The sequence below is a fragment of the Microcebus murinus genome, chromosome 10, assembly GCF_040939455.1.
Source record: "Microcebus murinus isolate Inina chromosome 10, M.murinus_Inina_mat1.0, whole genome shotgun sequence".
NCBI classification, from domain to species: domain Eukaryota; kingdom Metazoa; phylum Chordata; class Mammalia; order Primates; family Cheirogaleidae; genus Microcebus; species Microcebus murinus.
The window spans coordinates 95902085-95918139 of record NC_134113.1 but is presented as its reverse complement, the minus strand read 5'-3'; the positions used below and the strand labels follow the sequence as shown (position 1 = coordinate 95918139).

Sequence of the window (16055 nt, the reverse complement as noted above, 5' to 3'; positions counted from 1 at the left end):
CCCAAATCGAGGCTGGGTGGCCTTAGCCCCCTGCAGGGACGGGTCACTGGATGTGGCTGCCCCGGAGCGTGCCACAGCTCCCTTCCACTCAGGGCAGGGACTCTGCTGTGACCATCAGCAGCTGGGGCAATGAGCCACCTAAATCCTGAAGGAACTCTGATGACACCTTTAGCACCACCTTGTTAGGTTTTCTTTTCTTTTTTTTTTAAATCTGAAAGTGTGCTCTGGCCGACTAAGGGATGAATATGACAGTATAAAAGGACTGAAGAGTTTTCCTAATTCATGTTTAACACCAAACCCTGCGTGTTTATATATTGCAAGGAAGACACGGGCAGAGATTGGTTCCTCAGTTTCCATATCTCCTTCTTGTCCTTGCTCCCGGAAATGCCTTCCACAGCGTAGTGGAATCTCCTACTACCATGTATGACCCTTCGGAAGGCCAACTGGTACGTCCCCTTTCTAGTTTCCTTAACGATGGCAAATCTGCTTACAAGGTTAGAATATTGTGCTGGAGGATCAGCAAAACAAATGATTTCTATTTCTCTTACGGAAAAGCAAAATTAGGTATAGCGAAATCACGGCCATCTTTTTGGGCAGGAATTCAGTGATGATTTGACAATTTTCTGCTTCTTTTAAGCCTTCTTGAGAATAGCGTAAATCCACTGTCTGCAGATTTATACGAGACTGTGCCCATCTGGAAGGTCTGGGAACCGGGCACGTGAGGGAAAGACTCACCTCTTATCTCACACCCTTCTTTATAACAAAGAGCACAGGAAGAAAGTACCCTCAAGATCATTCAGTTACCTCAACCATCAAGTCGATTCCATTATTTTCGTTCTTCGAAAGGGGAGGTGGATGGACCACTCGGCGGTGGGTGCTGTGTGCCCCAAGCTTCACGATAATTTCCGCCTCGGGCCTGTGGATGTTTTCCTCTCAGCTGAGAGCAAAAGAGAGTGTGTGCAGAGGGGTCGAGACTGTACGTGGAAATCAGTGGATAGCAAAAGACCGATTCTAAATTATCTCTTAGAGGTAAAATTTCAGGTCATTTAAACGTTTTTATTGACATTTTACCTTTTTGCATTTTCTAAATCTTCTTCCATGAGCACATACCATTTTTATAATTACACAAAATAAATGCTCTTACAGGTCAATGTGTGTGATTGTATATATACCATAAGAACACAAATAAACTCAAAACAAACCAACATATTAAACACTGTTATTTCCACACTAGAAATAGTCTTGTGTACTAGAATACCTCCCCGAGGGAGGGCAGTCTGTGGGACCATCTCCAGGCAGCCAGTGGCAGAACTGAATCCAACTGGAGGACACCCAGCTGGTGTCTGCTGCAGGATTGACTGGCTGTTGGTGCAGACAAGACCCACACGCTTCTTGGTGACCAGAGGTCACAAAGCCCTGTGAGTTGATTGTTGTGGTGTGAAAGCAGAGGGAAGACAGTATGTGCTTTCTACTCATGGTCAGATTAGACTTTCCTTCCTCATGCCGCCTAGACCGCACCAGGTAGCTCAGGCCGACCTGGTCCCGAGGGTGCACGCTTTGGCCACCACAAGCATGCACAGCCAGTTGGCAGGATGGGCGGGGGTGGGGCAAGATTAGAACAAAGCCAAAGGCCCATGTACATAATGGGAATGAAATGGAGCCTCCATCCCCACTACCGCCCACACTTACTTTGCTCTTTTTCTTTTTTCCATAGCACTGATCCCCTTCTAGCGCTGTGTAGTTTATTCCCACTGTTTACCTGTCTCTCGACCCACCCACAGAGCTAAGCATATCCCTAGTGCCTAGCAGAGAGCCTGGCACATCAGACGGGCTTGGTATATACTTCTGAATCTGTATTTATCGGGGTAAAAGGATTGATAAGATACATGAAGTGAGCAAAATTACAAGACAGCATATATAGCATAATTGTAATTAAAAAAACAAATGTGTGTGAGGGAACGAGAGTCCAGAAGATATAGTAGTTGTCAATGATGATTATAGACTTGGGGGTTGTGGGTTACTTTATTTTTTTCATTGTTATTTGGACTGTCTGAATCTTCCTTGGTGTATAAGTTTAACTTTTATGATCATGTAAAAATGTTTCTTTTAATTTAAAAGAGACAAAGAAGGGGCCAGGCGTGACTGTAATCCCGGAATTCTGGGAGGCTGAGGCAGGAGAATGGCTTGAGCCCAGGGATTGGAGGCTGCCATGAGCTATGATGGTGCCACTGCACTCCAGCTTGGGCAACAGAACAAGACTCTATCTCTAAGAAACAAACAAACAAAGAAAAAGACAAAGACAAAGAGGTGGGTTCCTGAACCAGCCATGGACAGCCAATGGGCTTGGGCGTGGGCATGGCTCAGTTGGTGCCAGGTGGTCCAGCTAGTGGAGGGGCAGTCCCTGACTCTGCAGCATCACTGCTTCCTGGAAACATCACCACCACCCACACTGGTAGAGTTCCTGGGGATGCCCTCCTTTCGATGGGCCTGGAATCTCCATGTCATGATGCTCTTCGGTGAAGTCTTCCTCCCACTGGTCACCTCACTCTCCCCAAATTAGGTGAAGCCTGTTGTGAGACAATGCGGCATTTTTATGCTGCTGTCGTTTGAATCTAGGCTTAAATGGTAAGTTCGCATATTAGGATGCGTTATAATTAAAATTGACCGTAGGATCATGTGCACATGAGCTGTCTAGAACACGGCTGCCTGCTGCTCTCACTAAGACCTGTGTCTGTGCCCTGTTATCCCACAAAAGAAGGGGCTGCTTTCCAGAGCAAGGCTTGGCAGTCAGTGCCCCACTGCTTGTGCCCAGGCAGAAACCCGAAACTATGGGGGACAGCAGCGGTGACCAGACCAGCACATACAGGCCCTCACACTACCAGGTGTGCTAAATGTCAGAACAAGGGCTCTCACTGCCCCTCTGGAGTGTGACTCCCCCTGCCCCACCTGCTTACAGCCTCCATTCAGGCATTAAGTTGGACTCTAGTCAGACTGACCTGCAAGGAACTGGTGACAGGTCTGGATGAAGTGACCATGCAACTGGCTTCTGGGCAGCAGGTGGGGTGGAGGTGTGTGAACAGCAATGATGAGTGATGCATGGCCTTTCCTTCCAACTATACATGAAAATCTGCTCACCATAAGCTCTGGGGAGGTGCTACCAATTGATCATTATTATTGCAAGATGTGACCTCTTCACCATCTTAGGCTTGTCATTAATCTGTATATAAAATGATAACGCTTCACCTCCTGTGTCCTCACACTTCCTGCCTACTTGTCCTACCTTATTTTTCTCCATCACACTTGTCACTATCTAAAACGCTACACATTCAGTAGCTCACTGTCCGTCCTCAGAGTGCAAGCTCCACAAGGCATGGACTTTGTCTACGTTGTCCTCTGCTCCATCTCCAGTCTGAGAACAATGGCTGGTGCACAGTAGGAGCTCGATAGATATTTGAAAGAGAATAAAGGAAAGAGAAAAACAGAAAAGGAAAGACAGAAGGAGGGAAGAGAGAGGGACAAGGCACCAAACACAAGAGATGCATGTTTATAAAGAATGTTTCCATTTATTTTATTATTTTAAATCCAAACTTGCATAAAATAATGGTTAACTGCATTTAGCTCCGAGCGTCCTTGTGATATGAACTGGAGACAAGCCCAGGTCTGGACCTTTGCTCCTCACCATCGGGTCCAGTGGCCGCAGCAATCAGCCCTGTAACGCAGTCTGCATCTGTGGAGGCTGTGACAACCCTGCTGCCAGTGACTCGGTCACCCCTGGTGTCAGCAGGAGGGGACGGGGATCCAGAGTGCACTCGTCTCACAGCCCGAGGTCGTGGGAAAAGAGCGGAGCACGGAGAGGGAACGGAGGCAGGCTCCTGGTGCCTGGGAGAGCACTCTGGGGCGGGAGAGCCCGGTGGGGTTCCAATCTCCCAAAGGGATTTAGCTTAAAAGAGGACCTACAGGAAACTTAAGCCGGTTTCAGAGCAGCAGCGTCAGTTCTCTTCCTTCCCACACTGTGCTGTCTCTGTCTGTCTGTCTGTCTGTCTGTCTGTCTGCTGTCGCACACACTCCCCTGCCACTGCAGCAGGCCGGGCAGACGGGCAGCACCCCGTGGGTAGGAAGCGGCGCTGCTCACACGTTGGTGTGCTGGGAGCCCGAGGACGCCGCGCTGCCCGGCTGGCTTCTGCCCGAGGGCGCCGAGCTGGGGGCGCGGCTCCTGGCGCGCTCGCCCACGCCCGGGCTCCTCGCGGCCAGCCCGTCGGTCAGCTTGAGCTTCTCGTGCTCCTCCTTGAGGAAGAAGTCCACCAACAGGCTCTTCTCTTTCTTGATCTGGTCGCTGATGTCCGTGGGGATGTCTGGGATCATCCAGTCCACGAGGACGCTCAGGAACATCACGAGGTTCTGCCGAAAGCAAGGGACAGTGAGGAGGGCTGGGCGGGGAGGCCTGGCCTGGTGGTGCTCGCCCCGGGGCAGAGCGCCTGTGTCAACTGTGGCTCTGCCACTTACGAGCCGGGTGACCTGGACCAGTGAGCATACCTGGACTTCAGCGTCCTCATCCACACAGCGTAGGAGGAACAGCGCCAGCCCCGCGAGGCTGTGAGTGGTCACAGCACGTAAACACCCGCGGCAGTGCCTGGCACCAAGCGAGGCTCCGGCAGTGCCGGCCTCCCTCCCGCAGGACTGCGGGGCCCCACCTCACAGTGTGCCCCGAGTCCTGTCTTGCTCCCCGGCCGCTAAGCCTCCAGCTCTCCCTGCTCCAGAGCCCCCTGGGAAGTGGCCATGAAGCCCAGTGTCCTCTCCTGGGCTGCCCCTGTGCCCTTGCTCCTCTCTTCCCTCCACCTGGCTCTCTGTGTGGCCTCTGGTCTTCGCGGTGACGTCTGGCCTCTGCCAAGCCCACCCGCAGCGCACATGCATGTGCACAGCTCTGGTTCACTGCGGCCACCGCAGCTCACCTGGCCTGGGGACCCCACGCCCGCTCGCCTCCATCAGTCCGGGCTTTGTGCACACTTGCAGCGGGCATCTTCCTTTCCAGCCGTGCCCCTTCCCAGTGCACACAGTAGCGACTCCCTTCTCCTGAGAGCTCTTTGAGGGGATGGCCATGTGACAAGGGTGCCTGGCACGGCCCAGTGAATGCAGCCGTTCTTAGAATCTGATTCTCATTCGTTCCCCCAAGCCACCCTGCTCCCGTCGCTGCCCTGCACACCCCACAATTGTCATATTCCTCTCCAGCCGCCAGTGACACGCCCAAGTGCCTTCTCCCCTCTGGGATCCTGAGGACAGTGACTGCTCCTGGGGACTCAGGGGAAGATTCAGGGACCAGCGGCTGCTTCCAGAGGCTGTGGCACCTCAGGGTGCTGCACCTGGGTGCTTGGGAGCTGCGTCATCGAGTCATGCACTCTGCCTCTGAGCCCACTCCTCATTGTGAGTGACAGGTGACACGGGAAGCGGGGCGGCTCGTGTGGGTGGGGCAGCAGGGGGTGCCTGCGGATCTCTCAAACATATCGCCCCATCTCTCCAGAGGAAGAATGGCTGTCTTCTCAGGTGAAAGACTAGCCGATGGGCTTCTGCACTTCCTGGGCAGGGGTCGGGGGCAGGATACTTTAGAGCCCCCCAGAGATCTGCCTTCAGGGAGTACAAAGGCCTGAGGGAGCCGGAGAGAAAAGGATCTGGGCTTATGCTCCGGGCCCTGCTTGGAGCCCAGCAGGGCCCAGAGTAGGAACTGGGGGCCCTGGAGCTCAGAGAATCTCAGCGACGCAATTGGAGCCGTGGCTATTGTCCGAGATAGGAATCGCAGGCTCGAGTTTGCTATTCATTCAGGGATGGCTCGATGGCTCTGGGGCCCTTCCCACCAGATGTCTCGGTGCTTACACAGTACCAACAAAGGAGGGAGCTGAGAGCGCAAGAAGAAAGGTTCAGAACTCGAGCCCTTTCTCCGCTGCAGAGACGAGACGGGGCTGTTTGTTGGCGTCGGGGCCGAGACTCTGGTTTCAATTGCTCTTCCCACTTTCCTTTCTTCATCTTAGGTTTGAAAGGGAATCTATCTCCACCGGCAACTTACTCCACATCTGTCTTGTAACCTTACTCTCTGTTTTATTCTCTTTCTGCAAACTCCATCCATTAAAGGAAGCCCTCCTGAGAGCCCGCCTGCTTTGCCGGGGAGGGAGCACTCACTTGTGCCTGCCACCCTGGAAGGCTGCGTGTGTCACAGAGCACCAGGGGAAGCTGGCGGTGGGGGCAGGCAGGGAGTCACGACTGTCACCACTCCTGCAGCCTGGATGCCAATGGGCTGTTCCCTACCTGGACAACTCACCTGGAAGATGATGACAAAAGCCAGACGGGCAGACAGCACAGACCAGTACTGTTTGGAAAACTCATATGGGTTCGGGGACCAAGGTGGCTCTCGATAGTCCTTAAACCTGCCCAAAGAGAAATGCAGCGTTCAGATTGGGAGGCGGTGGAAAGCAGGGTGGTAATTCTCTGGGTGAGACCTCCAGGGCTGGGGAGGCAGGAGAGCCCTTGGCTCTGACCTTGAAAATAATGGGAGGTGGGAGGAATCCATGGCCAAAGCTGCAGATGTCTGTGGAATAAAAGGACTAAACTCCCAAAAAGCCAACATCAGCCTAGAAACGTCTTTTTCCTATTCTCTACAACATCCTCCAAAGCTTCCTCTGCTGGCAGGATTCTATGGCCAGAGGAGCCCAGGGGTCATGATAGTAACCCAGGCTAGTGAGACCAGACCATGTTGGCTCCCCACCAGGCTGTGGGCCCTGCGAGTGCAGGGGAGACCCCCAGACACCTCCCACAGTGCTCTGCCGCCTGCAGGCTCTGTGAAGATTCAGGCAGCAGCTGGCAATTCTGAGCTTCTACTCTGGGCTTCAGGGCCGTGGCCACCAGAGGTGCTGGCCTTGCGGTGTGGCTGCATTCCTGCACCAAAGGAAGGCTGGTCCAGACCGAGCTGGACGCTGGTGAATTCGGGGTGGGAGAGTCAGTAATATTCATAGTCGGTCAGGGTTCTGTTTTGCTAACCATCGTCCTGATTTGTCCGCGTGATTTAAAAAACAAAAGGTCAATGCCTGCCATGACCTCCTGCCTATTTCTCAGACCCATGGAGAAGCCTTGGGTTTCCCTCATTCTTCTTGCCTTTTCACCCCATTTCAGAATGATTCATGTTAAAACTAGCTCATTTTCTCAGACTCACATTTTTCTAAGCCTAGAAAAATGACAAGGGCTGGTATCAGAACTATAACTCCTCATGGAACGGTTTTCTCTCTGGAATTCAACAAATCTTTGATGCTCAGTAAAAGCAAAATGAGTCGTGGGCTGCAGGAAGAGGTGAGTGGTGTCAGGCCACCAAGCAGCGTGTGCGGCTGCTGAGGAAGGCGGGGACCCACCCAGGGAGAAACTGGGAAGCTACTGTATACTGAACATGTAATATGCGTCAATCCCCTCCCTTCTGGAAGGTTTTGCATTTAGTTTTCACACCAACGTCTGCAAGCAAGCATCACCACCCCGAGTAACCCAGGAGGAGCCCGAGGCTCACGGCCGTAGGAGGCGGAGTCAAGGTGAGAAGGCGAGTCTGGCCTGTAACCCCAGAGCACCCCGTCAATAGCTGCAGTTTTGGGGGGACTCAGAGGTGGGTGCTCTTCGGTCCTCCCCCTGCTCTGAACGAACCAGCTTCCCTAGGAGCTCCATGTGAAAGCATGGTGGCTTCCAGTTGTCCAAGGAGAGATGGGAGAAGAGTAAAGAAAAAGAAGAAGAGGAGAAGAGATGCACACAGAAAGATAGACAAGGCACAGTGACAGTCAGTGACAGAAGGAGACAATCTGAGAAGTGGACACAAAGCATTCGGCTAGGTTTTGGCGACTTGCCAGGAGCTGCCCCTCCCCGCCCGACTCCCCCTCTCCCAGCAGCTGATCACAGCTGTCGCGAGCCCGTCTGACATCCGGATGAAAAGGCAGAGCTATCTGCAGCCCAGCAGAGCAGCGCGGGGGTCACCACACCCACCCGTGGCCGAGGACAGAAACGCGGCCAGCGGCGGGCTCTCCGTGCCGGGCAGAGAGGGACAGTGTGGCCAAACACATAGGGACGTCTTGGGGTGGGAAAAACCGAGACTCACCTATCCTCCTGCTGCCCCCAGAAAGGACCCTATGGCAGAAAGCAGGTTATCCCATTCCTCCCAAGACCGCCAGAGGAGGCTCACACACACACACACACACACACACACACACACACACACACACGCGTGCACACACAGACACGCACACGCTCTTCACCATGACATGCACAGACAGGCGCACGCGCACATGCTCCTCACCATGGGGAAATCCTTCCCCAGGTTCACCCCAATCCCTCCTGCCGCAGTGAAAGTGCATTTCTCTTATTCTCTAGCTCCGTCTAGGAAGGAACAGCTGCTCACCGACCTCGGCACGAAAGCCATTGCTCACCCTTCTTTTTTCCAGTCTGAAAAGAATCCATAAATAATCTAATTCTGGTTCCACCTCTGCTACTAACTCACCCCAGCCTTTGGAAATGTCACTTTGCCCTCCGTGAGTGTCCAAAACATGTTTTGAATCTAACAGGCACATCTATCTAGTAGGGGATCTGGGGAAAGATTAACACAGAGATCTGTCCAGAAAACTCCACTTGAAAATATGTCTACACAGACAGGCTAAGAGCAGCTCTGTTAGGAACTTAAGGGCGAGCTGAGCCATAGAAAAGAACAATGAGCAATTTAATGAATTATGCATCTGTTCACATTTCTCTTTCCAAAGCTAACTTTTAAAAACTATGACTTACAGTGAGAAATATATTTTGCATGGATGCACATATACATATATATTACTGAAATAAAGAGTACACAAAACATACTTATCCTTGCTGTGTGCAATGCACTGATATTTTTCTATTCTTTTCCATTCTTATCCTACCCCATCCTATTCTTTACAATGCTGATCATGACTCACTAAAGTGATTTTATAATTCACTAATGAACTGTAATTCACAGTTTGAAAAAAATTGATTCCGGTAAGCCTCTGCTACCAGGCAAATGATTAGTTGTTTACAATCTGACATAAGTTCAGATTTCATAATTGTTTTTCAACTTCACCCTAAGAAGTCAGGCTTGTCAAATGTTTTTGCTAAGTAGCTAAGACACTAATTAAAGAGATAAATTGCTTTAAGAATAGAAATGTTCACAAGAGAGTGGCAGATGGACTTAATCATTCCCACCACTGTGCTAACGTTGTGGTTTGTTCCTAAGCCCAGAGCTTAGCATTGATACAAGTTTGTGCGTGAGAGTCAGCAGGTGAGGGTTTGAATGCCACCTCCACCCCTGTAGTTCTTCCTCCTGCAAGTTACCTCAGGCTCTGATGCCCAATGTCCTCATCTACAAAACAGGCCTGAACTTCCCATCTCACAGAGTGGTTCTGAAGATGTGGCATCAACACAAAGTACTCAGCACACTAGCTGGGACATCAGAGGAACCCAATACATAGGAGCTATTCTTTCTCACTTTACTGAGGGTTACTTGTGAAATACACTCCTTCTGTTAAGAGGGCCAGAGCACATACACCACTGCTCCCAGTTCCTCCTGGCTTTCCAGGAGGATTTTTGAACACTCAAGCACTAAGTGCTCCAAGTTTTCCGTAATGCTGATGCAGATCAAAGAGTCAACGGATGATACAACTGCACGGGGCTTCTCTCGGGACCCACGTTCAGGTAACTAGCATGAGACTGCAAGCTGCAGGCTGGTGAGTGGAGGCCCTGCAACCTCGGCAGTAGAACTTCGGGTCCATTTCTGGGCTCCATACCAGACTTGCTCCCCTGGCTTGGGGAGTCCTGGACCCCCAAAGTCCCACTGAGTGGTCACAGTGCTGGGTGCACCCACACACCAGGGCAGCTTCCTGCATTTGCTGGCTGTGGCTCCCAGAGGAAAGCAGGGATTTAGCCTCAGGGATGCCATTTTAGGGGCATGCCTAGATGTCACCCTCACCCCTCTAGTCCTTCTTCATTTTCCTTGAGGCTTAACATTAGTTTTCAGAGTTCCCCTGTGTCTTCTAATAAAGAAAGACTTTCAGTAATGAGACAACCAGAATGTCAAAAAGCAAGTCTGCACTTTGAGGGGCTGTGCTGCTTACTAACTGCCCAGAGTAAGTTATTTCACATTTCTGAACCTCGGCATCCTGACCCATAAAGTGGAACTACCAAAACGTGTAGCCCAGGGCTCAGTGTATAAAATCCCTCAGCCAGGAATAGATGAATAGGTGTATTCGTGTGTGTGTGTGTGTGTGTGTGCACTGAATGTTAAAGGAAGACATAGAGAGACTTAAACAAGACGATACATGTGAATATGATTTCTGGAGGCTTCCACAGAAAATGAACACATGGTTTCCTCTGGGAGCGAATGGCTGGGGGTTGGGGCTGAGAGGAGAGACTTTTCTTTTCCTTTTATATTCACATGCAGCATGTGTCTATGAAATCACTGTTATAATAAAGAAGTTCATGATTTAAAATAAGAATATAATTAATGGCAATATTCAGTTAATCCAAATACATTTTTATACTAAGCTTTCAAACAAAATTACATAATTTCAAACAAAGTGTTAACTTGGAAAGACTCATATAACAAATGAAACTGGTATAAAAATCAACACTATATTTTAGCTTTAAAATTATATTAATATTTTATCTAGGTTGTTCTAACTTTGCAAAAAATCTCATTGACTGAATTGAATTTATATGTTACTTAAATAAGGTTCCCGTTAGCTCAGAATGTATTTCATTATTATAAAACAAACCCATGAAACAATACCTTAAAGTACAAGTTCATACTATGTTAACAAATAGACAAATGTCTAAAAAGATTCCCACATAAGTACCACATGTTCTGCAGGGAAGATGCCTAAGATTGGGCAGGGGTTGGGGTGGCGGAAGAACAGAGCTAGAGTGGTTACCTGGCATGTCTAAAATTTGTGTCAGAATAGACTAATATATTACATATGTCATTAAATATGTATGAATTTTTTTAAAAACAAAAAAGAATCTTTGAAGATTCTTTATTCTAAATCTCCCATTTTTACAGATAGGGAAACTAAGGTCTAGAGAGGGAAGAGAGAAACTCCTGGCTCAGATGTCCCCATCCTGTCCTCACTTTCAGGGTGACCAGTGCTGGTGACATCTGCCACAACTCATCACAATACAAAATCACTGTGGGCTAAAGCAACCCACTGAGCGATTGGTCATCAACTATCGGTAGTGGCTTTTTAATGAGCTTTGGTTATACAGTGAATCAGTTAGTAAATACATTTCTCAACTCCAAACAGTGGCACATAAAAAAATCTTTTTAAAATAGCCCTAGTAGAAATTAAGGTCATATTAATGTGGACACAATTACATACAATATTTTCACACCATCTGAGCTACTTAAAACTGCCTTCTCAAACTGGCCTTTCATAAAGGAGAGCAGTACCGGCGGCAATCAGGAACTAATGAGGACCATGCCAAGGCAGCAGTTGACAAAGATCAGACAAACGCCACCTGGAAAAGCCACTCTCCCTCTGGTTTCAGCAGGGAGAAGACAGGAGCAGCCACGGCTGCAAAGGAGCTCACCTCTTGAGACTCCTCCCAGGACTTGGATCTGGACGCGCTCAGGCCCTGCAGGGAAGCCTGGTGGGAGCCAGGCACAGTTGCTGCTCTGCATGCTGCACACCTCCGGCCAGACCCCGGTCACCGCGCCCAGGTGGGCTCCTCCAGCTCTGGGACCAGGCCTCTCCACTCCCTTCCAGCTGAGCCAGGAGGCCAAGCCCACGTCTGTCCTCCAGGACGCAGTGGCCCCTCGACCCCGTCAGATGGCCACTAATCATGCCGGCAGACTGACGTCACAGGACTGTTTATGCAGTGGCCCTGCCAGAGCAGTCAGATCGCTGAGGCAAACGGCACTCCAAAAATGCTGGGAACACATCTCAAATGGGCAGCCGGAGACTTGTCCTAACTTTTATTGCTATTTTTAAGATACCTCTATCCCTGGCCAGGCCGGGTTGGAGCGCGAGACCTCAGTTTTATTTGACCACATTTATCTCCAGCGGTCACTGGAAGCCAAGAATAAGAAGGTCATCGAGTTCCCAACACTATTTGCCAGAAAATCAGGGCAGACTTCATTTCCCACCACGGAAGCAGTTTTAAACACGGGCTCTGGGGCTAGCTGAAGAGTTATCTCTGTTTCTCACAATACTTGTCTATCACTGTCATTCCTCCCCCTTTTCCTCCTCCTGCTCCTCCCACCCCCCTCTCTCTCGTATCTCAAGTGTCTTAGCTCCTGGCTTAGAAAGACATCCACAGGCCTTATCCTTCACTTTCTAAATCTCCAGAGAACAGACCCAGACAAGTGACGCGGCATGAAGTGGCTAGGACCCACATAAGGTGGAGATTCCTATCAACGACTCTTATGGATGTAGCCCCCTAAGCAGACCCCTTTGGTGTATCTAGATCACAGGCAGACCCGCCTCTCCAACATCTGCCCACACTTCAGAGGAAGGCACGTCTTTGTTTTAAACATAACCCTCAGTGTAACCTAACAGTCTTCACACTGTTGTCAAAGCTTGGTGTCATCGCCGTCCTCCAAGAGCCCCTCAGTGGTACCCTGTTGCCCTAAGAGAGATCCCACATACCTCAGTAGACTGGATGCTCTCCTTGACCTGGCCTTCATTTCTCCTTCCAGGCTCTTCTCCATAGCCTATCCCGCTGGCCCCATCCTGCCTCCCTGGCTGCAGCGTTCTCCCAGGACCTCCATCATCACCTGACGCCCCTGCTTGCTGCCACCCTGCCCTCCACCCTCCCGACCTGCTTCCCAGCCATACCAGCATGGCCACATGAGTGAGGAGTTTTAACGAGCTGATCTCTATGGCCACTCTTGCATTACTCATCCTGCAGGCTTCGTCTCCCTTGAAACTTCCCTGAACATTATGTCCTGGTTAGCTAGGTGCAGGGACTCCCTTCTCAGGGCTCCGGTGGCAGTGACCTCTGTAAATTATTCAAGCTGTATTATAATTGCTTGTTTACTTACTCATCTGCTCCATTTAGGCCATTTAGAGTTCTGGGGGGAGGCACTGTGTCTTGTTCACTATTACATGGCCAATGCCAAACTTATAGTAGGGTCTCAAAAATATCTGCATAATGAGCCTATGATCCTCACAGGCACCGAGAGTGGGGAAACTGACAGATGCTCCAAAAGTCATTTCAGCTTGATCTTCAGATGATTTATTTTCTGCAGATACATTTTCTTGGCAGAAACATAGAATTAAAGTATACTTCCTACACCGGTACCCACTGATAATTCTGCCACTTAGTGGCAGAATGTTTTCTAAAATGGGCCAAAGGCAGTCATAATCCTATCTACGTATATAGAAACAGTGGGGGAGGCTGCCAGAGCCGTACAGCGGATGGAGATACAGTGAGGATGAAGGCAGTTACAAGAAAGCCCAATCAGATCCATGTGTACTCATGACCCTAGCGTCCTGGGCCACTGAGTGGTGCTCATTCACCCTGGTTTCTCACTAGGGCTGCCGGCAGTCATGCGGAGTTTGTAGACACAGTCCACATTGACCGAAGTAGAGTTGGGAGATGAACAAAGATTGGATTTGGGCAGACTCGATTAAACAAAAACTTGCCTACCTTTAGACCTACCTTTAGCTTGCGCTATGGGGGCCATTAAAGTCCCTTCTTGTTTAAGCCAGTTAAACCACTGACATATCTGGAAAGCGTATTCATAAGTGTTAGTGGAAGAGTGGATGGTCGGGGGAAGGGGCAAGATCAGACTCTTGGTGCTCGGTGATAGACAAGTACTTCTAGGTGACTAAGGACACAGGTGGCGAGAGCCTTGCTTCCCCACACAGCAAGTCACGTGGAGGTGGAGACCTGCATCCTCCCACAGATGTGGGCTGCAGCTCGGGGTCTGTCACTAGAAACCTCTATAATCTTAGAGAGCTCTTCCAATTTCTAAGCCTGTTTGCTTCTATGTAGAAAGAGATATTACAACAAGATGATTTCTATGATCCCAGGTATAAAAATGATTTTGTAATTTTCACTTTTCAGTGCCTGTTTGTTTAATGCAAACATGTCGACTGACTTCATGGACCCTCATAAAGCAGACCTAGATGCTACTGGAAAAGGCCTAGGGCAGGCCCAGACTCTCTGTACCATGGAACTACATCTTTCAGGTCTGCAGACCAAACTCCACACCATGGACAGTCTAACATGCCAGCCATACACTGAGCCCCTGGGCAGGGCGTGGTCTGGGAGCAAACCTGCCTGCGATATGACTTCAGTACAGGAGTCAAACTCCTGTAGCCCCAGATGTGGAAACCCTGCAACATCTAGTCTGATATAAGTCAATATCTATGGTAAATTTATTCATCCATTCTTGGGTCTGGTCCCTGGTTTTCCATCTTTCATTGGTTGGCTACAGTTGAACCCTGAAGTTATTGTTCCTGGAGCCAGAGTACCCTTCTATTTAAACCATAGGTTTAAAGGTTGTTTTGCTCCACCATCGGAGCTGGGAATCCCACTGAGCTCTCTCTCGTCAGTGGTCTCATAAGCAGCTGTCTCACGAATGGCTGAGCCGGGCACCAAGGTGTCCCCGGTGGGAGAGCAGGGCAGTCACACCCGGGTCGTCCCTGCTGTAAACACTACCGGAACACCGCCTCTTCCGTGGAGACCGCAGCGGCTTTCACGGCAGACATTACTGGGATGTTCCGAGAAAGCCCTGCGCTGGTCCCACGATACCTCCTTCTAGGTTTTGTTATTGCTGTCATTGTTCTGTTTTGTTAATATACGAGGTATGTGAGCTTTATTGGCAGTGCCATTTAATCAGGGTACAAAGGGTTAAATAAATGATTCCCCTCTGCTCTTCTTCTCTTTATTTGCCCTCTTGGGTGAATAGCAGCAGAGAGTTTTCCGTTTCTTGGCTTCAGTGACCCTGTGGTGACCTTCAGTCATGACGCTGAGTTGGGCCACTCTAGCATCCCAGTTTCCTGTGTCTAGGAGTTAGGTGAAAATTGTTTCTTGGATTTCCTAACACCATTTTAAATATGACGCGATTACAATTATTAATAAATTCATCATATTTACCATAAAATCAGAATCTCTTAGCCTTAGCATCTTCCCTCTCCCTGTCAGTGGGACCACAATTTCCCAGTCCTCTGACTTCAGTCCAAGCTTTGGAGACATTCTTACCTTGGCCTTTCCATGTCTATTGTCACCAACTTTCAACACATTACATGAAAAGGCTCATCTTCTCCCTTCCTCTTAGTTCCTTCCACCACCCTGGTCTATACCCAAAAGGCTCCTGTCTACATAATGCAGCGGCCCAGAGGCCTCCCTGACTATCCCAACTCTACCCATTCTTCCTTTCTGAGAGCAGATCAATTTTCCCAAACCTACCTTTTATCTTAGCATTCCCTGACACTAAACAGGCCAATATCTACCTACTGCACACATTAAAATTACTGTCAGATTTCAGGACTTCCCATTATGTACTGCCTCCTGTCTATTCAAATTCAACAACATTTTGGCCTGTACTACCCTCAGAGTTTCTGCACGTGTGGTATTTCCTGTACCAGTCCCCATTAGTGTCTTCCAAGCACACTCCTTGCTAACTACATTGCCAACATTCCGCCTTTGCCCCACCTATGACTTGCCCGTGCTGACCCCCATCTAGAATGCTCTCCCTGTCGTCCTCCAACTCCAGCAGCCCCTTAAGGAAGCCCAGCCTTTCCATTCTAGTCCCCAGCGGTCCCCCCTCCTCTGAACACCCACGGTACCCATATGATCACGGAATAATATGCTCTTTCCTATCTGTTCTGCTTCTTTCTTCCCAACCAGATCATAAACCCCTTGATGGTGAGGACAAGGCTGTACAGTTCTTTGTCTGTTCCTTAGTCTAACAAGAGGCACTCAACAAATACTTGTTGATTCACTGAAATTGATTTATAATGACGGGGGAGCAGGAGACAGAAGAAAAGGAGAATGGCGTACAGTCATGCGCCACTTAACAACAGGGCATG

At 49.6% G+C, this 16055-nt stretch overlaps 1 protein-coding gene across 1 annotated transcript in view; it reads right to left on the bottom strand.

The window, feature by feature from the left end:
* Positions 1–3555: 3555 nt before the first annotated feature.
* Positions 3556–16055, bottom strand: part of LOC142873424 (anoctamin-2) — a 57533-nt gene continuing 45033 nt past the window's right edge. The window contains exons 6-7 of the mRNA XM_076007746.1: positions 6308–6413; positions 3556–4398 (exon numbers count right to left, since the gene is read on the bottom strand). Of these exons, the coding sequence (XP_075863861.1) occupies positions 4129–4398; positions 6308–6413 (376 nt within the window). The 3' untranslated portion in view covers positions 3556–4128. The remainder of the gene's footprint in view (positions 4399–6307; positions 6414–16055) is intronic.